The sequence below is a fragment of the Pogoniulus pusillus genome, chromosome 35 (genome assembly GCF_015220805.1).
Source record: "Pogoniulus pusillus isolate bPogPus1 chromosome 35, bPogPus1.pri, whole genome shotgun sequence".
Taxonomy (NCBI): Eukaryota; Metazoa; Chordata; class Aves; order Piciformes; family Lybiidae; genus Pogoniulus; species Pogoniulus pusillus.
Window position 1 is genome coordinate 13,692,434 of NC_087298.1, and position 25,559 is coordinate 13,717,992.

The 25,559-nt window shown below is 63.9% G+C and overlaps 2 protein-coding genes across 2 annotated transcripts in view; both read right to left on the reverse strand.

Moving 5' to 3' along the window:
- Window positions 1–3,066, reverse strand: part of HMCN2 (hemicentin 2) — a 34,271-nt gene extending 31,205 nt beyond the window's left edge. The window contains exons 1-4 of the mRNA XM_064171433.1: window positions 2,832–3,066; window positions 1,948–2,018; window positions 682–840; window positions 126–248 (exon numbers count right to left, since the gene is read on the reverse strand). Coding sequence (XP_064027503.1) covers window positions 126–248; window positions 682–840; window positions 1,948–2,018; window positions 2,832–3,066 — 588 coding nt within the window. The remainder of the gene's footprint in view (window positions 1–125; window positions 249–681; window positions 841–1,947; window positions 2,019–2,831) is intronic.
- Window positions 3,067–4,843: 1,777 nt separating this feature from the next.
- On the reverse strand, window positions 4,844–25,559 carry NCS1 (neuronal calcium sensor 1). Its single transcript, XM_064171434.1, has 8 exons — window positions 25,121–25,559; window positions 12,293–12,317; window positions 10,493–10,631; window positions 9,622–9,700; window positions 9,417–9,505; window positions 9,048–9,125; window positions 8,422–8,538; window positions 4,844–8,303 (listed from the first exon to the last, which is right to left on the reverse strand). Exons 1-7 carry the CDS (start codon window positions 25,182–25,184, stop codon window positions 8,440–8,442), a joined length of 573 nt encoding a protein of 190 aa, XP_064027504.1. The 5' UTR covers window positions 25,185–25,559; the 3' UTR covers window positions 4,844–8,303; window positions 8,422–8,439.

Genomic DNA, 25,559 nt, shown 5'->3' on the forward strand with positions numbered 1-25,559 from the left:
CCCTTCCAACCCAAAGCGTTCCAGGATTCGGTGACTAACCCCGGGGAGAAGATCAAAGTGGCCATGCCAGGCTGCTCCCACACCCCTGGGCCACCCAGCCCTGCTCCTGCAGGCGTCCTGCTCACCTCTGCCACCTGCTGCTTGTCCAGGTGGAAGATCTGCCCGGCGCTGGTGGCGGCGATGCGCTCGTACACGCGGTACCCAGGGTGGCTCCTGTCCCCGCAGTCCCCGGTCAGCACGAACACCACCTGCCACGGCAGTGCTCCCCATGGCACCCCACACGGCCACGGGAGCCTGGCCACGCGGGGAGGGCACCAACCAGCAGCCCCTAGTCCGTGGGGCCAGCCCTGGGGGCGCCAAATTCACCCCAGTAATGGGCAGCTTTGGGGGGAGGTTGCTGGAGGGGAAGCTCCCTTGGTGTGAGGCTGCTGGAGCCCTGCAGCAGGCTGCCCAGAGAGGCTGTGGAGTCTCCTCTGGAGAGACTCCAAACCTTCCTGGGTGTGTTCCTGTGTGCCCTGCCCTGGGTCATGCTGCTCTGGCAAGGGGGTTGGAGTGGATGGTCTCGGGAGATCCCTTCCAACCTCACCACTATGATTCTACTGCTGCAGCCGAGTGCTGGGAGCTGCCACCATGCCCAACCCCAGCCTGCTCTGGCAGGAGGCCGTGGGCAGCATCACTCACCTGGCTCTGTTTGTGCTGCAGCAGCCTCAGCAGCTCCTCCTGCTCCTCGAAGTCCTTGGCCCGAGCATCCGAGAAGACGTAGACGAAGGAGCCAGGGTGGGAGAGCTCCACCGCCAGCCTGATGGCTCCCACGCTCATCTCCGGGCAGTCCCCTCCGCCCTGCGGCACACAGCCAGGGGCGTGGCACAGGCACCGGGGCACCCCCAGGCACCGGGACACCCCCCCCGGGCTGCCAGGCTCTCGGGTGGGGAGGGTTCGCAGCGCTTTGCTGGAGGCAGCCCAAGCCCAGCCGCAGCCATGCGGTCACAGAAGCACAGATTGCCTCGGGCTGGAAGGGACCCTCAAAGGGCGCCTTGGCCAGCCCCCTGCGGGCAGCAGGGACACCTCCAACTGCAGCAGGCTGCCCAGGGCCACGGCAAGTCTGACCTTGAATGTCTCCAGGGCATCTCTGGGCAACTGTTCCGGTGCTTCCCCACCCTCACTGTGCAGAACTTCTTCCTGATGTCCAACCTAACTCTGCCCTGCTCCAGTTCCAATCCATTGCCTCTCATCCTGGCATTCCCAGCCCCTCCCCAGCTCCCCTGGAGCCCCTTCAGGCAGTGGGAGGCTGCTCTGAGGTCTCCCTGGAGCCTTCTCTTCTGCAGGCTGCAGAGCCCCAAACCTCCCAGGTGACACTCAGGGTCAGAAGGCCCCTCCCTGTCTCCCCACTAAGGAGGGTCCCAGGCTCAGAAGCTGCTGGGTTCCCATGAACACCTCTAGTGGCACACCCATGCCCACCCCAGTCCACCAGCTCCTGCCTCCATGGGCTCTGCACCCCAGAGCATTGTGGAAGGAGTTGCAGCTGCAGCTTTAACCCTCCCTGCAGAGCACAGCTGCATCCCAAGGGAATCAGCAAGGGCAGGGAGGGGTAAAGCAGCAGGCAGCTGAAATAGCTTAGAAACAATTAAAGACTCGAATAATTTTCAAACAGCTCTCCTAGAAAAGCAGCTTTGGATGCTAAGGAGGGTTTGTACAGACTCTCCTAGGGGAAGAATTCCCACTTTGGGATGAGGGCTGGGAGCCAAGAGCTCTGCCTGCTGCAAGAGCCTGGGACACTGCACCAGTCTGACCCACTCTGCTCACATCCTGGCACCAGCAGCCCCCAGCAAGCCTACCTCAGCCTTCAGCCCCCACAGGAACTGCTCCTGGCACCCACCAGCACACAGAGCTGAGCTTCCCACCAAGGAGCAGCCCTGGAGCAGCAGTGAGAGGCTGAGGACTCCTTACCTGGACCTGGAGCTCCCTCAGGCGCTGCTGGAAGAGCCAAGGGTCTGTGGTGAGGGTGGCAGGTCCCACCTCTGCAAACACACCAACACCTCCACTCAGGCCCCAGCACCAGCCTCCCCCTGTGCCACCTGCCGGCGCTCACCCTCAGTGAGAGCTGAGGGTCTGGGCACCTGCCCTGGCTTGGCACCAAGTGAGATGTGGATTTGGGCTGTGCCCAGGGGCACAACCTGCCCTGGGAGAGCTCCCCCTGACATTTGGGCTGGTTCTGGCCCAGGTGAGCTGCAAACTCAGCACCTTTTCTGCTGGGGGATGCTCCCAGATAAGCAAAGCAGAAATCCCTTTCCTGCCTCTGCCTCCTGCCCAGCTCCAACTGTGGGCATTCAGACTCAGTGCTTCTGCTGCAAACAGAGCCTTGGTGCTGCGCTCCACGGACAGGGTGGGGACTGCTCTGGAGAGCAGCTGCTGTCTGCATGGGCCCACGAAATCCCCAGGGCAAAGGCTTGGACAGAAAAATGATTCTGGTTCTGCACTGAACAACCAAAACCTCTCAGCAAGTGGTGGCCTGGAAGCACCTTGTGGACCTGTACAGAAATGCTCCCCCCAGGATTAGACCTGGGAGGCCAGAACAGGCTGCCAGTAGAAAAGCCACCCAGAAGTGGGTGCCAGCACCACTGGGATTAACCCAGTGAGAAGTGGTTTGCCCTGTGTCTGCAGGGTGGCTTGGGCAGGGGACCCCTGCCCAGCACTGTGCCCTTGAGCTGCCATCCCCACTGCCGTGGTCAGCAGGGCACTAAAACCAGGGAGAAGGGCCCTGGGAAGTGACTCCTCGGCCCCACCCCCCAGTCCCACCCCCCGGCGGGGCACTCACCCTGTGCCAGCCTTACCTGGGTCGTGGAAGGGCACCAGGGCATAGTTGCTGATGGGTTTGGTGCTGCTGCTGAGGGTCCTCTCCAGGATGCGGGAGGCTCCGTCCATCACCTGCACCAGGTCGTCGTACATGGAGCCGGTGACGTCGAAGACAAAGGCCAAGGTGGTCCCCTCCGTGCCGGGGGGGGCCTCAGCGAGACCAGGAGCCAGCAGCAGCCAGAGAGCCATAAACACCCCTCCATGGGGTGGCATGGTGGGGGAGACCCTCGGGTGCTGGAGGCTCCCCTTGTGTCCCTGCCCTGCTCCTTGGCCCCGCAGCAGGCAGGGCTACAGGGTGCCAGGGGCCACCCGCAGAGGGGACAGGGCAGAGGACCGCGCCCGGGGCCGCCCAGCTCAACAGCTGCGGACCTGCTCCTCCAGCGCTCAACTGCTGGGAGGGAGGGAAGGAAAAGAGGAGGTTTGGAGCCAGCGGGAGGTGGGTGGGAGCTGGGATGGGGATGTGGGATTGGGAAGCAGGTCCTGCCGCCCATAGGATTGTCAGGGACACTGCCCAGGCGCCCTCCCCGACCCTGCAGCTCTCCCCGGGTCCGAGAGCCCCCTGCTCTGCCCGGGGGGCCGGGGGGTCAGGGCAGGACACGGGGGCTCGCGGCTGAGGGCCGGTGGGAACCCTGCCAAAGCCCCGGCACCGGGACCAGAGCCAAAGGGATCCCGAGGGAGCAGCTCCCCCTCTGCCAGGAAAAGGACATGGGACAGGGGGCTCTGGGCAGGGGTTCCCCAGCGCTGCCAGCCCGGGAACGGGGAGCAAACATCCGTGCAAAGAGCAGACAAAGCTGGAGCCGAGACAGAGGCTGCGAAGCGCTGCCCTTGGCCGGGAGCTGCGGATCCCTCCGGCTGCTCGCAGGGATGCTCCGCAGGGATGCTCCTCGCTGGCTTCACTCCCCCCCAGCTGCACCCAACGAGAAGGCCCTGGCCAAGGGCCCGCTCCAGGTGACGCTGAACACCCAGGGCCGGATCCTGTGCCGGGCTCAGCACCTCCTCCAGCCCCCAGTGCCTCCCGTCAGCTCAGGGACCCCCGTGCCACATCCACACCCACAGACAGTGGGACCCTCTGCAGACACAGCCTCCTTGTTCGGACCGTTAGGGCACCTCCCGGCAGTAATTAGTCAGCCTCGTTAGGGGAGCGAACAAGCGGAGCTGGGCTGGCAGGGAGGGCTGGCAGGGAGGGCTGGCAGGGAGGGCTGGCAGGCAGGGCTGGCAGGCAGGGCTGGCAGAGCTCCGTTCCGGACGGCTTGGCAGGGCAGGATGGTGGTCGTGGCCCCACTGCACGTGAAAAGCCTGATCCAGGCTGTAAGCCTCCCACCGAGCCCAGCCAGCCGCGGGGGGTGCTGAGGGGCACCCCCACCTCTGTTCTGAGATCTTGGTGCCAAGGATCCTCAGCAGCTGCTGCCTGCCAAAGCAACCCAACAGCTCCCGGGCACAGGGACTGCCAAGCTCCAAGGGGGGTCAGCCCCGGAGTCCAAGACTTCTGCCCCCCCAAGGCCAATGCAGCCCCACAGCAGTCAGGGTCCTGCATCACTGCCTGACTCAGGGGAGCAATGGCTCTAGGATAGGGGTCCCACAGCCTCAGCCCTCCCCATCCAGCTGGCATAAGGTGTCCTGACGGCATGGGAGGCAGGCACCAATGGGCCCCTGCTTCTGGGCAGTCAGGTGAGATGCTGCTGGCACCCAACACAAATGGGGTCTGGGAGTCCCCACAAGCATCTCCCCCCCACCTCCATGGACCCAGCTCGTGGGGGCTGCTTAGCCTCATCACAAGCCACAGCAATTAGCAGGCTGCTGGGGAGGATTCACCTGATGTGCTCCCCCCTCTTGGGCCCTGCTTTGTGCCAGGGTGGGAGGGAACTGCCCCAGAGCCTTCTGCCACCTCCTGGCTCTTGGGAGCGGGCAAGAGCCCAGCCCTGGAGCTGCAGGGCAGTTTGGTGACAGAAAAGCACCAGGCAGAGGCATGGACAGAAAAATGCAAAGCAAGTGAGGTCCAGACATGGCATTTTAATGGGCAACACCGACAGGGACACACGAGAGGGACACACACACGCTGCGGTCGCTGGGGCCAGGTCTGGCTGCACTTAGGGTCCCTGTCCCAGGGCCAGAGCTGCTGATGGCTTCGCTTCAGACCAGCACCAGAAGCCCAGGAGGCAGCAGCACAGGGCCGGGGCCTGGGGGCTGTTTGCTTTTAATCAGCCACAAGAGGCCCAGAATTAATCAGTCCCAGATGCTCACAGCCTGCTCCTGGAGCTCCCCACGTGCCCGATGGTTGGTGGGGCCTGCCAGCCCCTGGTGGGCACAGCCATGAGCCATGTCCAGCACTGGAGCCCCTCTGGGCGCAGGCGTGGGGTCGCCCCGCAGAGCGGGCACGGCTCTCCCGGGCACCTCACTGGTGGGGGCACTGAGGCACGAGGAGGTTAAGGCCAACGTTCCCAGCACGAGGTGCTTCAAGCCTTGTCTTCAGCAGGACCAAGAAGCTGCAGCTCCTGGTGGAGTTCAGAAGGAGCTGGGGGCCCTCAGTGCTCCCCAGAGGGAAGGCAGAAGTATCCAAGCCAGCGTCCCAGATCCACATCCAGGGGGGAGATGGGGGCCAAAAGAAGTTGCTCAGGGAAGCTCAGCACACCAAGGGCAGGGCAAGACAGACCCCAGCTGGGACCCACCACAAGGCTGGAGCCAGGAGCCAGAAGAGAGCAAACTCCAAGCCCTCAGGAGGAGCCTCTGCCCAGGAAAACACCATCACCCCCAAACCACCACGGGGCTCCTGCTCTCAGCCCAAACCTCTCCTCCTGTTCTGCTCCTTCTGTAGTGTGCAAATATTTAACGGGGGGGAGGGAGGGTGAGGCCTTGGGCTCCATCTCTGAGCCCCCCAGAAGCAGCAGGAGGTTGCTGGCAATGATGGCAGCACCAGACACTGAATTTTGGGGGTTCTGGGGTCTGAAGCCCCCCCAAGCTGATGCTGGTCCCTCAGCCCAGCCCTGATGGGGGCCACACACCTGTTGCCCACCCTGATGAGACATCAACAAGCACTGAGGCAGCTGAAAGCGTGGCAGGTGCTCCAAGAATGAAAAGCCTCTGGGGGGAAGTCTCAGGGCAAATGAGTTTGTCTTTGCCTGGGAATTGAGTCAGAGCTCCTGGAGTCCATCACTTCTCAGCAGAGGTGACCACAGCAGCATCACCCTCACCAGGAACAGCAACTGGCACTGGGCAGGGACCCGTCTGGCAGATGAGCATTAAGAGAAGTTGGAGGCACTGCAGAGATCTACCCAAGAGAGCTGAGTTTTGGGCACAAAGCATCAAGGAAAAGGAGGTTCCACAGGAGGGAGCAAGGTGGCACCCTCCAGGAGCTGCCCAGCAATGAACCGTGGGCACCTGCAGGGGCAGGAGCCACGGAAGAGGCAGAAATATTGCACATGAGGCTGGTCCCCTCGGGCATGGGGAAGGGTGGGGGGTTATGGGCATCAGAAAGGGCACCAGCACACAGCTCTGAAACTGAGCAGTGGGGCTGCATGGCAAAGGACAAGCATTGCCTGGCTGGAGCCTGTCCCTGCCCCGTGGGGACCATTCAGACCCCTCTGGGGCACTGTCTTGTCTCCTGCATCATGGGGCACCTGTGAGAACATCCTTCACATCCAACCTTGTGCCACCACGGGGATAGTCCCTGTGGCCAAGGGCTGTGGAGACTGGCTGGGCTCAGCCATGGGAGCTGCAGGGTGGGGTGGGAAGGTGGTGCCATGACAGCTGCAGAGGGGATGGAGGGGAGAGTCCCAGGGTGGTAGGAGAGCAGTGTAGGTGTCACTGGGCCAGGAGCAAACCACAGCAGGCCAGGAGGGGTGGGCACCCCAGCTGGCAGCAGGGCACCCATGAGCATCCTGCACTGTACAAACCTCTCCTGCCCCAGGGTGGAAACAGCCACAGCAGCATCCACACAGTGCCAGTCCTCCAGCAGCGATGCCAGCTGTGCCCCATGCCGTGTCTCTGGGGCTGAGCCCTGCTTGGGCACATCCCAGTGTGTTGGTGGGTGGTGGAGAGGCCACACTGGCACCCCGAGCCCCAGGCTCGGGTGGCTCCAGATGCACTCCCCCAGCCCCCTGAGGCTTGGCTTGCACCAAAACCCTCCACGTCCTGAACCAGGAGCAAGGGCACAAGGGAGCAGCCCAAGCTCTGCACTGCCATATGGCCCCAGCTGAGCAGGGGGCACAGAGAGAGTCAACACCACGGGCACCCCCTCTGCTCCCCCAGTCCCACTGGCACATTCCCAGCCACCTCCTTGGGGTGCAGCCAGACCTTGCCACCACCTGCCATGGAGAAAAGAGGAAAGGAACCCACTGGAAAGCAAAACTCAACTCTTGGCTCCGTTGATACTTTTTCATGCAGTGAGAAAACGAAAGGAAGGAACAGAGCTCAGGGCGCTGCAGTGCCCGGCGGTGCCCGGCGGTGCCCTCAGCCGGCCCGGCCGAGGGGCAGAGCTGGGTCTGCTGAGCCAGCCTCGGCTGAGCTTGCACAGGGCAGGGTGAACAGAAAAATGCAGCGAACAGGAGAAGGGGAAGAGGAAAAGAAGCTGCAGCATCCCCTTGAAACAGCAGCCAGCCCACGCAGCTCGGGGTGGGGGTGGGAGGAGAGGGGGAAGGCAGAAATGGTTTTGGCTTCATTGTTATTGCAGGCTCCCAGTGCCCCGCAATAGAGTAGGAGGAGGTGAACCTCACATCATCATCATCATCATCATCATCATGGCCTCGATGCTTGGACACAGACACGAGAGACTAAACACAGCAGCAACATTTACAACAAATAAATAAGGGCATGGAGCCTCCAGACGGGCAGGTAAAAAAAAGCCTCCCTTCCTTCCAGCCGGGGCAGGAAGCGCAGCCCCGGGCGGGCACACGAGGCTGTCCCACCGGAGAGAGAGGAAATCGCCGCGGGTCGGATCCATCCCTCCTCAGCCGGCCCGGGCTGCTCTGGCACCGTGGGCGATGCCAGGGCCACGATCCCAGTGGCCGCCGCCGCCTCAGTGCCCTGCTCACCCTGCAGAGGCAGCTCCCCCCTGCCCCGGGCAGCTCCCTGCTACCTTTGGGCTCCGTCTCCAGCTGGCACATCCCAGGAGAGGAGCATCCCAGTCCCATCCCGACACGGAGGGCAAAGGGAGCAAAGGGAGCGAGGAGGCTGGAGTCGGGGGGGCTCCGCCCCGGCGATGCTCGACCTGTTCCCCTGGCACTGCAGTCTCGGGCGCTGGCTGCCGCTCAGCCCGGGGGCTGGCACGGGGCGGCTCTCGGTTGGAGGAAGCAGAGGTTGGCAGATGGCAGCAGCTGGTTCAGAGCGCAGAGAGGGGGCGAGCTCGCGCCGCGAGGGCATCGCCTGCCCGCGGAGCAGGGAGGGAGGCCGAGGGGGGCAGGCAAGCTTCGCGCGGCGGTGGTCGGATGGCACAGAGGGCATCTTCCCCCAGGCAGCTGCGGGAGAGGGAGAGCTGTGGGTGAGGACGACGGGCAGGGAGCCCTGCCTGGCTGGGAACAGCACCGCGAGGGTGGGAGATGGGGCACCCCCGGGCACCCCCTGCTCTGCACTCACCACCACTCGGCCCTGGGACTATACGAGCCCATCGTAGAGGGACAGAGCCTGCACGATGGAGGGGTCAGCCTTGGAGCCCTCCTGGAACTCCTGCAGCGTCAGCTTCCCGTCCGCGTTCTGCAAAGCACTCCTCTCACTGCGGGGCACCCGGGCACGGGGCACCGGGCACAGGCACCCCGGCACAGGGCACCCCAGCACAGGGCACCCCAGCACAGGCACCCCGGGACAGGACACCCCAGCACAGGGCACCCCAGCACAGGGCACCCCAGGACAGGGCATACTCAGAGGGCCTTGCCAGCTCAGACTTTATGACTGAGCACCCTGGGCCCCAGCAGCACCCTGGGCCCCAGCAGCACCCAAGGCCCCAGCAGCACCCATGCCATCCCACACAGCCACCTGGGTCCCCCCCACCAGCAGCACAGCCTCAGTTTCCCCTTTGGACCACCCATGCCCGCAACTGCAGTGTGTGCAGTGCTATCTGCAGCACCCAGGAATGGATAGGGGGAGGCAGCATCGGCCTAGGCAGGGGGAGGAGGCACCTGTGCCAGCTGGGGTGCAGCAGGAGGGCCAGAGCTGCCCCCCAGAGCCCTGGGCCCTGGCAGCCCGAAGCAGTGAGGCATCCTCACCTTGTCCATCATGGCAAAGATCCGATCCACCCTCTTCTCCGGTGTGTTCTCCTCCTCGGGAAGCTCCACTGTGTTGCCCTGTGGTGGCAGCATGGCACCTGGTCACACACCCATCTGTGCCCTGCCTGGACGGTGCCCCTGGGCAAGGACTCGTGTTTTGCCCCCCGACACCCCCTACAGCACGACAGGGCACGAAAGGCTGGAACTGGCACCAGAGTTGTCCTTAGCAGCCACATCCAGACCCTGCCCTGGCCACGATGGCCACAGCCCCCCACAGAGCAGTCCAGGGAGGCAAATGGGCAGAGGTTTCAGCACCCTCCCCCCTGCCCCCCCACAGTCAGGACCCTCTCACCCCAGCCCACCCCTTACCACCATCTGATAAATGGCATCCACAATGTCCAGCATCTCGTTCCTGGTGATGTACCCATCGTTGTCCAAGTCGTACAGCTTAAAGGCCCCTGCAAGCCAGAGCAATGCCAGCCGCTGGGCACGGCGCTCCCCCTGGAGGCATACGCCCACGGGGCACCCCCAGTGCCCCCCCGGGGCTGTGGGACCCCATGCAGGCAGCACTTACACCTCAGCTTCTCGTCCAGCGTCCCCCGGGAGGTGACTGACAGCGCCTGGATGAACTCGGAGAACTCAATCCTCCCATCCTGGCAGGGGAGAGAGGGGTCAGTGTGCTGCTGCCACCCCCATCCTGCCCAGTCCCCTCTGCCCATGTGTGCCCTCCTGGGTGGCACAGCCAGCACAGCAGTGGGGAAGGAGAGGGGATGCAGGATCTGGCCACTGGTGCTCAGTTCAGCAGAGAGCTCCAGGGAGGCATCAGAGCTGCACCTCAGTATCTGCAAGGGACCTGCAGGTAGGCTGGGGAGGGGCTGGTCAGAGGGGGCTGTGAGGACAGGTGAGGGCAGTGGTCTGGAACTGGAGCAGAGCAGAGTTAGGGTGGGCAGCAGGAGGAAGCTCTGCACAGTGAGAGTGGGGAGAGGGTGGCACAGGCTGCCCAGGGAGGTGGCTGAGGCCTCAACCCAGGAGACATTCAGGATCAGCCTGGATGTGTCCCTGGGCAGCCTGCTCTGGCTGGAGGTGTCCCTGTGCCTGCAGTGGGGTGGACAAGATGCCCTCTGAGGGTCCCTTCTGACCCAGTGCAGTTTGTGACTGTGAAGCCTGGTGGGAGCAGCTGCAGGGCACAGGGGGCACGGCACAGGGGTGCTTTCAGTGGCACCAAACACTCAGGGTCTCTCCTCTCCTTTGCCACTTCAGCTGCCACAAGACTCCCTGGCTGAGACAAGCACAGGCCCTTGCTCACTGCAGTCACCTCCACCCCAGGCCTCAAGAGCATTGGAATATTTTCCTCCTCCAGTGCCAGGCAGCCACATTCCAAAGCCATCCCAGCAGCCACCAGCACAGGACCCAGCCATGCCCACCCACCCAGCTGGCACACTCACTTTGTTCTCATCAAAGACATTGAAAACAAAGGTGGCAAATTTGGTTGGGTCCCCGAAGGGGAAGAACTGTTTGTAGATCTTCTGGAAGCCAGCAGCATCCAGCTGCCCGCTGGGGCAGTCCTTGATGAAGCCCTTGTACCTGTGGAGAAAGGGCACAGGTGGGCACCCAGTGGGTGTCCCTGCTGAACACAGCCCCCCCACGCCCTGGGCAGCTGGCATGGGCTCTCCCCAGTGCTGCAGTGAGCTGGAGCCAGGATGGGCCCTGGGTGCTGCCTGTGTCACCATCACCTGTCTGCAGCACCCCAGCCCTGTGGGACAAGGGCCCTGTGGGCACCACAGTGAGGGTGGCAGCAGGGAGAGCCTGCAGAAGCAGCAAGTGGCACTGGTGACACCGAGTGCTGCCCACCTCTCAGCTCCAACCCCACTGGGAGTCCAGACATGGCACCTGAGGCAGAGCCAGGCTCCTGCTGAGCACTGCCCAGGAGCTGGGAGACGACAGGGACCCAATGCCCAGCCAGGAGCACCCAGCAGAGCCCTCTAAACCTCCTCTGAAATACCCACCCCTGCAGAGAGCCACCCTCTGCCACCAGGGCCATGCTGCAGGTGCAGGTGCCAGGACAGTGGATGCCCAGCTTGGCCCTGAGGCCGCTGCGTGGCGAGCAGGAGTGGGTTCACCTCTTGCTCAGATCTTTGGATGCTCCTGAGCAAGAATTTGTCCGTAGGGAGCTTCACACAGGGCTCTGAGCTCTCCTTCCCCTCCCCTGCTCCAGCCTGGCACACCCACACTGGGCACCCCCTCCCAGATCTCCAGCATGGAGGTGGCCAGGAAAGGACCCCCCCGAGCCACTGCACCCCACGGGGGAGATCAGCAGCAACCCCACGGACGACCTGGCACCACCACAGCTCAGTGCCCACATCCTGCAGCCCAGGCTCTGTGTGGCAGTTTCTGCACAACCCCAGGTGAAAGCTGCTGGGAGGAGCTGCGAGGGGGAGGGCACGGTGGGGGCACTGTGTCCTCAGGGTGGCACAGCCCAGGGCATCTGCCGAACCCCATCAGCGCTCAGACACACGCAAAGCTCTTGGACCCAGCTGTGGGCTGGCCCTGGGGGGGTGCTGGGTGAGGGGCTGCCCGGGTCCGTGGGTGTGGGCACCGCACGGGGAGCACGCAGGGACCAAGGGAGGGCCCCGAGGGCACCGCGCAGGGCGGGTGAGCGTTACACAACGGCGCCCAGATCTGCCAGCACAGCGGGCAGAGCGCTGGGGGAGGAGGGGAAGGGGGTGGCGAGGTGAGAAAGAGAGGTGCTGGTGGCATCGCTGCCATGCGGCAGCTGTGACTCACCGCGGGGGGCAGGGGAGGGGATAAAGAGAGCGGCGCTGGGCCCTGGCACAGGCAGGCAGAGGCAGGCGCAGGCTCCTCTAGGGCGCTGTGCTCGCGGGGTGCAGGGCACGGGGCAGGAGCCTGCTGCGGGTGAGGCACCAACCCCAGCCCCTGCCAGCCTCTGCCAGCGGGGACGCGCTGGGGCAGCACCAAGCTCCCGCAGCCGAGGCCACGTCCTCCAGCGGGACAGTGCCCACGTCCTGCTGCCCTCTCTGGGGAGGGGGGAGGCGAGAGGAGCCCTGCCCCACCCCACACGGGCACCAGCAGCAGCCAGTGCCAGGCCCTGCCGTGCGGGGGGGTGCCAGCGAAACCCCTCCCTGTGCTGCTCTGCCCTCCGTGGGCTGAAGCCTGCAGCCCAAAACGGAGGCGTCCTGCGGCCCCCCGGCCCCCGCCCCCCTCGGCTCCCCGCGCCAGGCACTCACCACTGCTGCACCTCCTTCTCGGTGACTGCAAGAGAAGAGAGGAGAGAAAAGAGAAGGGAATTTAGAGCTTCCCAGGGCTGCTGCTCTGCACCTCGCACAGGAGCTTCCTCGGGGCTGCCAGCGAGGCACAGCCCCAGAGATCTCCACCAGCCTGGACGGGGCTGAGCCCGCAGGCACTGAGATCCCTCCAGTGCCCACCAAGATGTTTTGCCAGGGGAGAGCAAATCACTGGGAGATGCCATGGACCAGACAGAGGCCAAGCTGGGTCAGAGCCAAAACACCCCTGGAAATCCACATCAACACACTGAACGTGGGCATGGGCACAGCCCCGGGGACTGGCATTCCCCAGGGAAGGCACCTGCCTGGCAATGGCACTGATACACTGAACACGGGCATGGGCCTGGCCCTGAGACTGGCACCACTCCAGGAACCAGCTGCCTCTGAACCACATGGAGCAACATCACCAACCCCACCCCAGCACCCTGGGAGCTCTGCTGGGCTCTGCAGAGACCCCAAACAGGTGCCAGGCTAGGAAACAGTGTGGGTGGGCACCTGGAGTGTGCCCAGCCTGGGGGCAGCTGCTGAGACCACGAACGTACCCAGTGGGATGTGGGAGGATGTGGAGCCCGAGGGGGCAGGGCTGGTGCCTGTCCCCGAGCGTCCTGCTGCAGAAGCAGTGCCCGGCTGGCACTGCCGGCAGGGAGCCCTGTGCCAGCAGGCGGGCACGGGGGGAATGGCCTCATTACTCATTTCCTTTGCATCCTGCATCTAAATAATAATGCAAAAGCAAAGTATCTGAAACGTGCTGGGCAAGGAGGCGGCGAGGAGCTGCCAGCGGGCACCCGGCTGATAAAAATAGAGCCGAGGCACAGCAGCAGATGCCAATTACCTTGGATGGCAGAGAAAAGGGAAAGCAAGCTCCCCTCAGAAGGATTTACACCCTGCCTGGCACAAGCACAGTCTGCAGAAGGCAAGGGCTGGAAGGTGACAGTGGAGCAGCTGGAGGGGCACAAGTTGGTCCCCATCTCTGGCGGGCGGGGCAGGTCCCCACGGGCAGGACTCCTGTGCCCAAGGCTGTCCCCATGCATACACGAGGGTCCCAGCTCGGGGACTGCTGGAGGGTCAGAGACTGACATACGCCCTAGAAGGGCTTGGCACAGGGCAGCCTCTTGCCCAGGGAGCCAGCAAAGGGCTGTGGGTGCCAGGAGCACAGGCACCAGCTGTGCTGGGAGGGTGCCAGCCCCCGCGGACCGCCGTGGGGTGTCTGGGAGGCAGGAGCAGGGCTGCTCAGCGCTCGGGACCAAGGACAGCAGAGAGCTGTGGGCAGAGCGCGGCAGGGACGTGCGGGGTTGTCCTGGCAGGAGAAGAGCAGGCAGGGGAAAGGCCTCCTGGCAGGAAGGAGCCAGGAAAGATGTGGCTGAGCTGGGGTGGGCAAAACCAAGAGTTGTGCCAGTCCCAGAGGAGTCTCCAGCCCCAAAGCAGCACAGAAGCATCCTCCCAAAGGCAGATGCTGAGCAACATCTCTAACAGAATCAGGCTCCCTGCACATGTTCTCCACCAGCATCGATGCCAGCCTGCCCCCCCCGCAACGCCCTCCCCACTGAGGATGCCAGGGGATGCCCCAGGCACCAGCTCTGCTGCCCCAAACACCTGCAGGCACCAGTGAAAGCAGGTAGCAGGAGGAGAGGACTTTGGGCAGCCCCTGGGCAGGTGAAAGGGGCAGCAGCAGCCCCAGGGCTGTGGCTGGGGCTTGGTTCAGGCCGTGTGGGCAAAATGCCTTCTGCTGCCCCCCTCCCCCCGGCTATTTCGGGCTGCGAGATGCCTCCCAACTAATCTGTGCTGGTTTTGGTACAGGGGAAGAGCTGGCATTGATGCCCGGGGGCTGGGGGGCACAGAGCCAGCTCCCCTCCTGGGGCTCGTTAATGTGCATCCCTGGACTGGGGCCATGCACACTCCCATCCCTCCTCTGGCACACTGGCGCCGGTGCCCTTCCTCCTGCCGGGGGTGCAGGGGTTTGTCCACGGCTGGGTATGCCCCTGGAAAACCAACCCCATCTGGGGGCATCCCTCTGCTGCCACCAAACCTTCCTCCTCCCCTGGGCACAGTGTTCCCAGCATGGCTGCAGCTGGGCAAGCAGGGGGTGAGCCGTGCCCGCCTCCCTGTACTCTTAGGCACAGGTCCCAGGCATAATGCCCTCACCACTGCCTCTTCCCAGCTGGGTGCCCACACTGGAAGTGGTACCAAGGAGACCTGCAGTCATAGCAGCCTTGGGCACATGCTGGGCTGAGCCACCCATGCTGGGGCTGGGGATAGGGGGCACAGGCAGAGGCAGGGCTGCCCCCCTGCTTCCCACAGTGCAGCCCCTGCCGCCCCCTGGCACGCAGAGCCCAGCAGAGCTCACAGAAGGCACCTGTGTGGTACTGGCTGCTGCACCTCCCTCCCCCAGCATCGATCTTGGCAGTGCTGAGCCGATGCCAATCAATCTGCAGCCACATGAACCCCAGCCAGGTCCCACCCCAAGCGCTGAAGGGCAAGGGGGTGGCTGGCAGCATGGCACCGGAGCAGGGTTGCAGCCCGGGCATGGCCGCTCCCGGGGGCGCCCTGGGCAGGGCTATAAATAGCAGCCGCAGCAGCTCGGTAGCGGCTGCAGAGCGCCCCGGGATGCTCGGGAGGAAAGGCACCGAACACGGGCGGGGCACGGGCACCGGGCACGAGCCGCAGTGCCACCAGAGGCCTCGCCAAGCCGGCAGCCCTGGCAGATGCCCCCTGCATGCAGGCACGGCGTGGCAGCCTCATGGCTTTTGCTGCTGTCACCCCCAGAAATGTGGGGCACAGAGCTGCGGGCACCGGTGGCAGCAGGCAGCAGGGATGGCACTGCAGGAGCTGCCCAGCATGGGCGCACCATGGCCACCAGCCCTTGGCAGCCTCGCTTGGTCCATCCCTGCTCCTGCTGCAGCCGGGAGGAGGCTTTTGGCAGAGGGTGGCACAGCCTGCAGGCAGCCTCCTGCTGGCAGCTGCCTGCACCCACAGCCTCCCACCCTCTGCCCGCACCTTCCCGTCAGTGCCAACCGCAGCGCAGTGACAGCTCCGTCACCACCGCCCTCCCTGTGCCCCCTCTCTTCCCACCACCCAGCTGCTGCTGCAGCAAGAGGCAGCTCGGGTTAATCAGTGCTGCAGTTCGTTAATTAGTGCCAGGCAGGGGACAGGAGGGACCCAGGACTGCCAGTCCCCGTCCCGCGCCCTGCCCACGCTGCCCCCTGGAGCACAGGCACGGTGCAAGGGTGCAGACGTGGCTGGATCCAGAACCATTTGGGCCCCCCCGGCCGCGATGCCTCAGCCCCGCGGGGCACTTTTGTGCTGCCATCTCACCCTCGCCCTGGCTGGGGACCAGCCACAGCCACAGGGCTGGATCCTCGGCAGGAAGGTGCCCACTCAGCCATGGCCATGGCACAGCTCTGTCCTCGGGTTCAGCAAGCACCATCCCACCCTGCTCCACCTTGCTCCTGCGGGGCACTGCCACCTTACCAGGGAAACCAGGGTTAATCATTGCCAGGCACAGAGGCTGCCCCCCACCTCTGCAGGTCACTCCAGCTCTGCCGGCTCATCAGCTCTGCCACCAACCTGGTCTGGCATCACCAACCAAGGCATGGCAGTGCCAGTCCCATGGTATTTATCTCCACAAGGGCCTCACTGAGGAGCAGGTCCCCAGCCTGCTCATGGCACATCCCAGTCCAGGGGAGATGGCACACCACCCTGCACTGGCACTTCCATCTGGGCTGGGGGCTGCTTGAACCCACTGTGGGTAAACTGGGCACCCCTGTGGGTGCTGCTGTGTGAGTGAAGTGAATTAATGGGGCACCCATGTACACAGCAGCCGGGCACCCCTGCCTGACCTGGGTGGGCATCCATGCAAACCCCCTCTGGGGATGGTGTGTGGGCTCGGAGGGCACTCATGCAGAAATCATTTGGGTGCTTCTAGGTGAACTAATTGGGTGCTCATGCATGGCTCCAGGGCTGCCCATGCGTATGCCAGCTGGGTGCTCGTGCATAAGTCCTTGGGGCACTCCTGACCTTCTCAGGCACTGATGCAGGGAGCAATGCAGCACTCAGAAGTGAACCCACCCCATGCTCCTGCCCGAGCCAAGTGGGCACTCACGTGTAAAAGGGTGCCACAAGCAGCGAACATGCTCGTGCCAGCACTGACTGGGCACTGGGGTGTGAAGGGCAGAAATTAACTGGATGCTCAGGCATGACCTGACTGGGCACCCATGCACTAGCCAACTGGGCACCCATGCACTGCTGAACTGGGCACCCATGCAGCAGCTAAGAGGGTGCTGATGCAGGGAGCAGTGTGCGACCCAGCACAGCCTAGGTGGCACACAGGCATGAAGCACTCAGCTGGTCACGTATGTTAAGCTGGGCACTTGTGTGTGAGCTGGGTGCCCACACCTCTTGGAGGCTGTGGGGGGCACCAGACTGCTCCTGCACAGCTCATCAACCCCTCAAGCATCAAACACTGCAGGGCCAGGGGTGAGCCCACAGACCTGCCACTTGTGCCCTGCACTCCTCACCCTGGCAAAGCACTTCCTTGAGAGTGACCTGGGCAGAAACCTGTTACAGAGCCCCCTCCCAGCACCACCAGCTGGGTATGCACCACCAGGAGCTCCCCTCCCTGCATCAGGGCCTGAACAAGTACCCAGCACAGACACCAGCACAGCCACACACACCCCACAGACACCCAACACAGACACCCAGCACAGCCACAGACACCCCACAGACAGACACCCAACACAGACACCCAGCACAGCCACAGACACCCCACAGACACCCAGCACAGCCACACACCCCCCACAGGCACAGCCACACGGCACAGCCCCAGGTCCCAGCAGGGCTCAGCACAGCCATCATGACGCAGTGAAGCCTTCACACCCTGAGCCCCAAACCCAGCCCCAGGGAGGTCCCACCCCAGAATCACAGACTCGGGTGGGTGGGAGAAGCCCTCCAGGATCCCCCAGGCCCAGCCTCCAACCCAGCACCCCCACAGCCACTAAACCATGGCCCCAGGTGCCACAGCCACATGGTTCTTGAACACCTCCTGGGATGGGGACTCCAGCACCTCCCTGGGCAACCTGTGCCAATCTCTGACCACTCCTGCAGCCAAAACCCTTCCTCCTCTCCAACCTAACCCTCCCCTGGCACAATTCCAGGCTATTTCCTCTCCTCCTATCACCCGAGACTAGAGAGCAGAGCCCAGCCCCAGCTCACTGCAATCTCCTCGCAGGGAGCTGCAGAGAGCAGTGAGCTCTGCCCTCAGCCTTGCCCCAAACCCACCTCACCCCAGCAGTGCCCAGTCTCCACTCCTGGGCACATCACTGGAGGTGTCCCCACACTCAGGGTGTCCCCATGCAGATAACAGCATCATGACCTATCCTTGCACCAACCTCATCTCAAAGGGATGTTGCAACAGCCTCACCACATGGGCACCAGCACGGCCAGAGCTGCCTACCTGTGGCAGCTGAGCATCCCATGCCAGCTCGCCCAGTTTGGCTTCTCTCCCCACCAGACACAGACACCAGCAGCACCACAATGGGGCCAGGCTGGGAGCAGGAGGCCAAGGGGCAGGTGGTGCCCCTTGTCACTGGTGTAGCTGGAGTCATTTGCCACTGCTGGGCACGGAGCAGCAGGCTGGGAGCTGCCCGCACGCCTGGCACTCTTCTTGCCCGCAGCTGCCACGCGTGGTCTGTCTTGCTCCCAGACTGGAGAAGCAGGTCCATGAGCAGCTCTGCTCTCATCTCCCCCAGGGCTGGCACCAACAGGGCTGGCACCAACAGGGCTGCCTGGGCCAATCTGCTCCCCGGCTCCTTTTCAGATCGATTAAATATTGAAGCCCACATTAGGCCCTGGGAGCTGTGCCCGGGAAGAGGCAGCAGCTGCCCTCTGCAGCCAAGAAGCAGGGGCAGGGCAAAGGGCAGCACCCAGGTTTGGCACCAGTCAGATTGAGCTTCCTTGTCCCAGCAGGAGCTGGTGGGCAGGCAGGTCTGTCCCAGGCTGGATTTAATCCCAGCTTCCCCAGAAGATGGCACAGTGATGGGATGGGGCAGCCTCCCTGCCCTGGCGGTGTGGAGGTGGCCATGTCCTGCCTCCAGCTCAGTGCCCCTCTTGGCCTGTGGCATTTCAGCACGGGCTGAGGCTCCAGGGTGCTGTCCCCAAGCCACAGCACGATTCCTGCTCCAGGCAGAGGGCAAGAGTGGGTAGAGGAAGGGACACCCCTGGCTCAGCCATCAGACCCTGGAGCCAAGCAATGTCAGGAGGGCACTGCAGGGTAAACCCTTGCTAGCAGCAGGGCAACCCCTCCCCACCTCACCCACCGGCTGCCACAGCAAAGGCTGCTGGAGGTGCCAAACACCTGCTCCACCACGGACACTCAGGACATCAGCACGGGGAGCAGTCACCCCTCAGGAGATGATGCAGAAACATGAGTGGATGAGGCACAGGCAGCTGATGAAGCTCAGGAGCCTTCCTCCAAAGTAGAAACCAAAGCCTTGCAGGGACAAGAGCCTGCAGGAGGTGTGGGGAGAGAGCCCTGTGCTGGCACTGCAGGGATGAGGAACCTGCAGCAGTGCCCACCGAGGGGCCACAGTGATGATCACCGTGCCCTGGGCTCATCCACCTCCCAGCCACCCTGGCATAAGGACCTTGACTCCCCTTCCCATCCAGATCGCTGCAAGACTCGGGAGGATGAGGAGGGCAGGGAGGAACAAAGCAGCCTCACACATGTCAGCCCGAGAAGGCAGGCAGAGCACCCGCGGGCTCCTGCTGGAGCAGCCTCTGCCTTTGATGCCTTCAGAGCTCCTTGTTTCACAACCTTAATGATAGCAGCAGCGGCAGAGGTCAGCAGAGTGGTTAAGCAGCTCCATTAACATGTCAGGGGACAAATGAAATGGGATTCCTCTGCCGCCCGAGCAGCAGCAGCCAGGGAGGCTGCTCCGCTCCGCTGCGCCGCAGAGGCAGCCCGCGGGGCGCTCCTCACATCTTCCCCTTCCCACCCCAGCGCTGCAGCCCCCTCCAGGCACCACGGCGACACCGCAGAACTTGATTCTGACACCCCAAAGCTTGCTCCACTTGCACCTACTCACAGAGCTCCCAGGACCACGCAGACGCGAGGTGCCCAACCCTGAAACCTGGTGGGAGTGGGTTGGGTGCCCACGGGGCAGGGCTGGAGATGCCTTCAGGGCACCGCAGCTCTCTGGACACAGCACTGCAGGTCCCCACCGAGCTGGCAGTGACCCTGCACTGCAGCTGCCACCTTCACAGCTGTGTGGCTGCAGCCACAACAGAGCCCAAACAAAAGCAGGTCCCTGGGCACCCCTCTGGTGCACCTTGCCCATCACCACGGCCTGGCACAGCAGACCTGCTCTGCTCCCTCTCTGCAGCACTTGCCCAGGGTGCCCAGGGTGCCCTCCTCCTTCCCTCAGACTTTCCTTCTGTGGTCCTGCAAATCCTGATTTGTGCTGAGAGCACTCAGAGCAGGCAGGCAGCACTCAGCAGCTGCAGCAGCCAGCAGCAGCCCAGGCTCAGCTCCACACGCTGAGCATGTGCCCATCTTGGCATCTTGGTGCCCTTCTTCCAGGAGCAGGTCCCACAGGACTCCTACCCCGGGGTGGGATCCATGGCTGTGTGGGCAGCCCCACAAGGGCTGCTCATGGGGCTGAGGGCAGCCATGGGGCTGGGGCTGCTGCTGCAGAGGCTCCATCTTTAGGTCCCTCACCCAGCACCTGCTGCCAAGGGCTGAGGGGTGTGCCAGCAGCATGCCAGCTTGTCCTGCTTCCTGTCGGATGAGCAACAGGAGGGATTTCAACACAAACCAACCTGGCAGAGAAACTCAGAGCCCAGGGCCAGGCACTGAGCAGACTGAAAATAAACTGGCAGCAGGGAGCCGCTGAGGTCCCTGCTCTGCTCCCGCAGCCCCTCGGGTCCTGCCCACCACCCCAGTGGGCACACTGGCCTGGCACGAGGGACCTGGTGCCCCCAGTGGGGCAGTGCTCCATTTTCCTGTCTGGAAGCTGCTGCAATTGGGGATTTTTCTTCCCTGCTGCCCAGAATTCCAGCCGTGGCCCCCAGGCTGCAGATGGATGTGTTTGGTGTTTGCTCCTCAGCTGATGCCCATCAGTTCAGGGCACTGCTGGAGAGCAGCAGAGCCAGTTCCATGGCTTACTGTCACAGAGCACAACATGGTGATGCTGGAGTGAGTTTGGAGTCCACAGAACAGATCACAGTGGGTGGGAAAAGAGCAGCTTCCCCTCCCCGTGCCCACTCCGCAGCCCCAGCCTGTCAGCACCGTGGGCATTGCCTCACCAATGCTCCTGTGCCATCACCAGAGCCTCGCCATGGCTTCCGAGCTCCAGGAGCATCATCGTGGCTCTGTGCCCCGTGCCAGCAGCGATGCCACTGAGCTGGCACAGCTCTGAGCACACCACGGGGCAGGGCTGCTGCAGGCAATGGGCAGCAAGCAGCATTCAGGGGGTCTGGACACGAGCAGCAGCTGTGAGCAGTGACCCCTGAGAGCCAACCCCCCCAAGCGCCCTGGGGGTGCTCCAGGCCAGGCTGCGTGGGGCCTCCAGCAACCTGCTCAGCCTAAAGTGTCCCTGCCCCTGGCAGGGGCTGGAACTGGATGATCTGCAAGGTCCCTTCCAACCCACCCCGTGGCTGCATGCAAACGCCCACAGAGAAGCTCAGCTCTGCCCTCCTGCTTCCAGGTCTGTTCCACCACTGTCAGGGTCGGCAGCGCTGCGGCTGGGCTGGCCTGGGAGCACTGCTGCAGGCAGGGATGCTCAGCACCTCCTGCCACAGGATCCCAGCAAAACCTCTCCCAGGAGCCCAGCTCCAGCTGTTCCCACCCCCCGCAGGCATCCTGCACCCACCGCTGCACACGTGCGGCTCACGCAGCTCTCTGCAGGCTGCAGCAGCACTTCAGCACCTCGGGAAAGCTGCAGCTCAGCAGGATCCTCCCACTGTGGCCCCGCAAAGCTCTTAAACTCAACCCCAAAGCCCAAGTTAAGCCCAGGCTTCAGTCCCTAGCAGGGAGGGGGCAGCAGATGACATCTGGGGAGGACAAAAGGTTCCTTCAAGTCGCTCCTCAGGTGCTGTCACCTCCGGGGACAAAACACAGCAGCCAAAGCTGCAGCTCCCAGCTGCCTCCTCGGGGCAGGAGGAAGATGAATGCATCAGACTCCAGAGCACTTCAAGGGCTTGGGGGGGAAAGGCTGCAGGAAGCACAAAGCAGCACAGAATTTGCTCTGCAGCAGCAGCACTCGGAGCTGGTTGCTCCTGCAGGCTCCTGCAGGGCACCAGTTTGGCCTCCAAGGAAGGCTAAACCCTCGCCCTGCAGCCAGGCTCTTCCTGCCAGCACCTGGCACCCAGGTGAGCTTGGCACTGTTGGGCCGTGCTGGGCACTCAGGGGCATGGAGACACTGAAAGGGACACGAGGATGGGTCCAAAGCAAGCCCTGTTGATGGCTCTCTGCACCTTCAGGTGTCCAAGTGCCATTAAAACCTGGCGCCCAGCACTGCAAGTCAGGAGTGGAGCTGGCAGGGGAGCCAAGGGCTGAGGCTTCCAGGCTCCTGCCCTTCCGTGCCTGGTGCCCAGCAGGGCCTGGACAACCTGCCCTGAATATCCACAAGAAAATGATTCTGCATCTCATGGAGGCTACCAACAGCAACCTGGGCACCAGCACCATGTCCACCACTGCCCTGGCACAGTAGCAGTCCTTTGCTCCTCTCACACACTCCCGTGCCAGTGATCTTGGCGTGTCCCAAGCTCAGTGCCACCAAGGCATGGCTGGAGCAATGCCACGGGCAGGGGCTGGAGAGAGCAGAGGGGGTAGGGGCCAGCAGCTGGGGGACACCACACCAGAAGCCAGCAGGCACCAGAAGAGCACCAAGGAGACACAGCACGGGCAAGGATGGGAGAAGCTTGCAGGAATGCCACAGGGGGCAGGGAGAAGGGGGCACATCTCCTGGTGCCTCTGACCCTGCAGGACCAAGAAGGGGCTGGAAATAGCCCAAAGTGATGCAAGGGAAGGAAAATCCTTCCCTGGGAGAAACCCTTCACGCACTGCAGCCGCAGCTCACGCTGCCATAGGAACCTCCCTGTGACAAAAGCAGGTCCCTGTCATCAGCTGCCTCCCAGAGACATCTGCCCAGATGTGCTGTGACAGCACAAGGCAGGGCCAGCACCCACTCAGCACCCTGGCAGCCAGCATGTGGGGAGAGCTCCACGTGCCAGGGATGCTCTGAGGAGGATCAGCCTTGGTCTGCCAGGAAAGTGCTGGGGAGCAAAAGCCCTTCCCAAGCAGCCTCCCAGGAATTCCCAGGTGTGCCATGCACTGGTGGGTGCAGCTGTGCCCTGCTCGAGCTGGTCCATGGCACAGGGCTCTAGATCAGTCCCTCCTGCTGCACTCTGACCTGCACCTCCTTTGCCTGGATCTGCCAAAAGACAGACGGGAATGAAGATCCTGCCCAGCCCCCAGCGTCTGGAGATAAACCAGAGGCCCTCAGATGTGCCCAGGAGGGCAGTGGAAGAGCTCGGCCAGACAAGGGAATGTGTGCTTATCGTGCCAGCTGCTGAAGAGGGGCAGAGACGCTGAGGAAAACAATGAATGGCAGAGGTGAGATGAGCAGAGCTCCACAGACAGCCTGGAATTAGCAATGGCTCTCCCCGACAGGCCTGGCACCACCAGCCGCATGCTGCAGGGGCACCAGGGATGCTGCACCAGGCTTCAGCCGTGCAAGAGGCCACATGCTGCCCCAGGGCACTGCACAGGGTGTGGGTGCTGCACAGGTTTGGGGCACCTCGAGAAAGAGGCAGCAAGAGGCCTCTAGGAGTGAGCAGTCAAAAGCCCCACAGCAGGGCAGGAGCTCAGCAAGGGAGCAGAGGACCCGAAGCCTTCTTCAGAGAGGGTGCAGTGGGAAGAGGGCACCCAAGGGAGAGGAGCAGAAACTTTGGAACAAAATGGCTCAGAAGTCCACCAAAAGAGACATCTCCATGCCCACAGACAATGGTTTCACCAGTGCTGCCTGTTTGGCATCAGCTGGCAGGAAGACACAGGGCATGGCTGCCCGTGTGCCCTGCCATCAGCCCCGCTGGGGTCAACACCTTCCCTGTGCTGCCAGGAGCTGCCCCAGGGCTGCAGGGAACCCAGTGTGCAGGAGCCCACCAGCAGGCAAGGCCATAGCAGGCATCTTGGCAGATGCCTCTCTGCTGGAGATCCATTGTGGTGGCAGCTACAGAGGGACACGGCAGTGACAGTCCCTGGCCCAGCACAGCTGTACCCGTGTGGGGCACAACAGCAGTGGGGACACCAAAGCAGGGCTTAGCCCAGCTCCAAACAGAGTCTGTGCCCAGCCAGCACTGCCATGCTCTCACTCTGCCTTCTCCCTGAGCCACCTCGAGGAAGCCCAGCCAGAGCAGCCCAACCTCTCCTGCTCAGGGCTTGTCTCTTGCAGCCGTGCCCCCCACCCCCTGCCCTGCTGCCGGCTGTGCCATGCCAGGATTGCAGCCTGGCGTGCAGGGTTGTGCAATGCACCAGTGTTGCCTCCTCTCCATATGGGAGAAGTTGCTGCATCCTCCTCTGTTGCCTTTTTGGGTAAGCGCTGCCATGGGACTGCAGCAGCGGCAGCAGGCAGCGGGCAGCAGGCAGCGGGCAGCAGGCAGTGGGCAGCAGGCAGTGGGCAGCAATGCTGTGCTGGAGGGGGAGATCTCAGAGAGGGAAACTCGAACCACAGCCAGCAGCAGCCTTTGTTTCCTTTGTGCATCCTTCAGCAGCAAACCTGATTTTGCTCCATTTTGGCTGGCTCAGGCTCTCGCCAGCATGGTAGGATCAGGGTGGAGGTGCAGGCAGGGGAGACACTCGCCGAGGAAATGAGGGTACTAAACGGGCAGGGAGACACTCACAGACACCCAGCGCTGGTGCCAGGCTCCTCTCTCCACTCCAGAGCACAAGGACTAAGGAACCCCCTCCAACCAAGGCACACGAACTTGGAAAGGCAGCCGGGGGGGGCTGGCTCCCTGCAGAGGGAAGCTGCCTGGTCCCGAGGGTGGCAGCAAGGGGAGGACAAGGACCACTGCCAGTCCCCGGGTACCGCCTGGCCCCCGGGCACCTGCCTGCTGCTACCCACCTGGTCCCTGGTATCTGCCTAGTCCCTGGTACTTGCCTGGCCCCTGGGCACCTGCCTGGCCCTCAGGTACCCGCCTGCCCCTGCGTACTCGCCTGGGCCCCAGCAGCCACCTGGTCCCCGGTAGCTACCAGGCCGCCGGTACCCGCCTGGTCCCTGAGTGCCAGCCTGGCCCCCGGTAGGCGCCGAGCAGCGCCGGGGATGCTGCGGGCGGGAGCGGGAGGGGGCCCGGACGCAGCCCTTGCCCCGCAGCTGGGATCTGGGAATCCTCGGCGGAGGCTCAGCGGCAGGCCAGGGAGAGCCTTGTTTGTGCGGCGGCTCCGCGCCCCCGGCGCCGCTGCCCTCTCCGCCGCCCTCTCCGCCGCCGCCGGGGGGGATTTACCCTCCCAGCCTGAGCCCTGAATTCCTGCAACAAAGCCCGGCCGAGCCTCGGCCCCTCCCGGCAGCGGCCCCGCAGCCAGCCCAAAGCAGCTCCCAGGCTGGGGGGGTTGGGAAGGGAGGCCGAGGGGGGGCCCCGGCACCACCACCCTGGGGTGTCCGCGGAGCCCAGCGACCCCCCAGCCGCATGCCCATGGCCCCCGGGGCCGGGCCGGCAGCAGCGCCGCGGCTCGCCCCGCGCCCCCGGCCCGCAGCCCGCAGCCCCCCGGGCACTCACAGTAGGTTTTCCTGGTCAGCTCCTCCACAACTTCAGGCTTCAACTTGCTGTTGGATTTGCCCATGGTGCCCGCAGCCCGCCCCGGGCACGCAGCTCGCCCGCACGGCCTCACTGCGGGGGCATGGAGAGGGACGGGGGGAAGGGGACACGGGGGACACGGGGAGGGGGGGCCGGCGGCGCCTCGGTGGCAGCTCCCGGCCGGGCTACATGCCGCGGGGGAGCCGGGAACGGGAAGGGAAGGGGAAGGGAACGGGCGGGCGCGGGGGTGCCTTTGTTAGCGGCGCTGGCTGCAGCGGCGAGCGGCGAGCGGCGAGCGGCGGGGCCGGCCCGGCGTGGCCGCGGCTGTCTGGCTGGCTGGGGCTGTGTGTCTGTCCGCGTCCCTGGTGACTCGCTCCCTCCCTCCCCGCCCTCCCAGCGCTGCCAGCCGCGGAGCGCTGCG

Bases quoted from the DNA above. Each gene is read 5' to 3' on its own strand.
- NCS1 (XM_064171434.1), bottom strand. From the start codon at position 25,184: ATGGGCAAATCCAACAGCAAGTTGAAGCCTGAAGTTGTGGAGGAGCTG. The intron at 9,701-10,492 runs GTGAGTGTGCCA...CTCCCCTGCCAG, and splicing joins ATGTCTTTGATGAGAACAAA to GATGGGAGGATTGAGTTCTC. The intron at 9,506-9,621 runs GTAAGTGCTGCC...TCTGGCTTGCAG, and splicing joins GCTGGACGAGAAGCTGAGGT to GGGCCTTTAAGCTGTACGAC.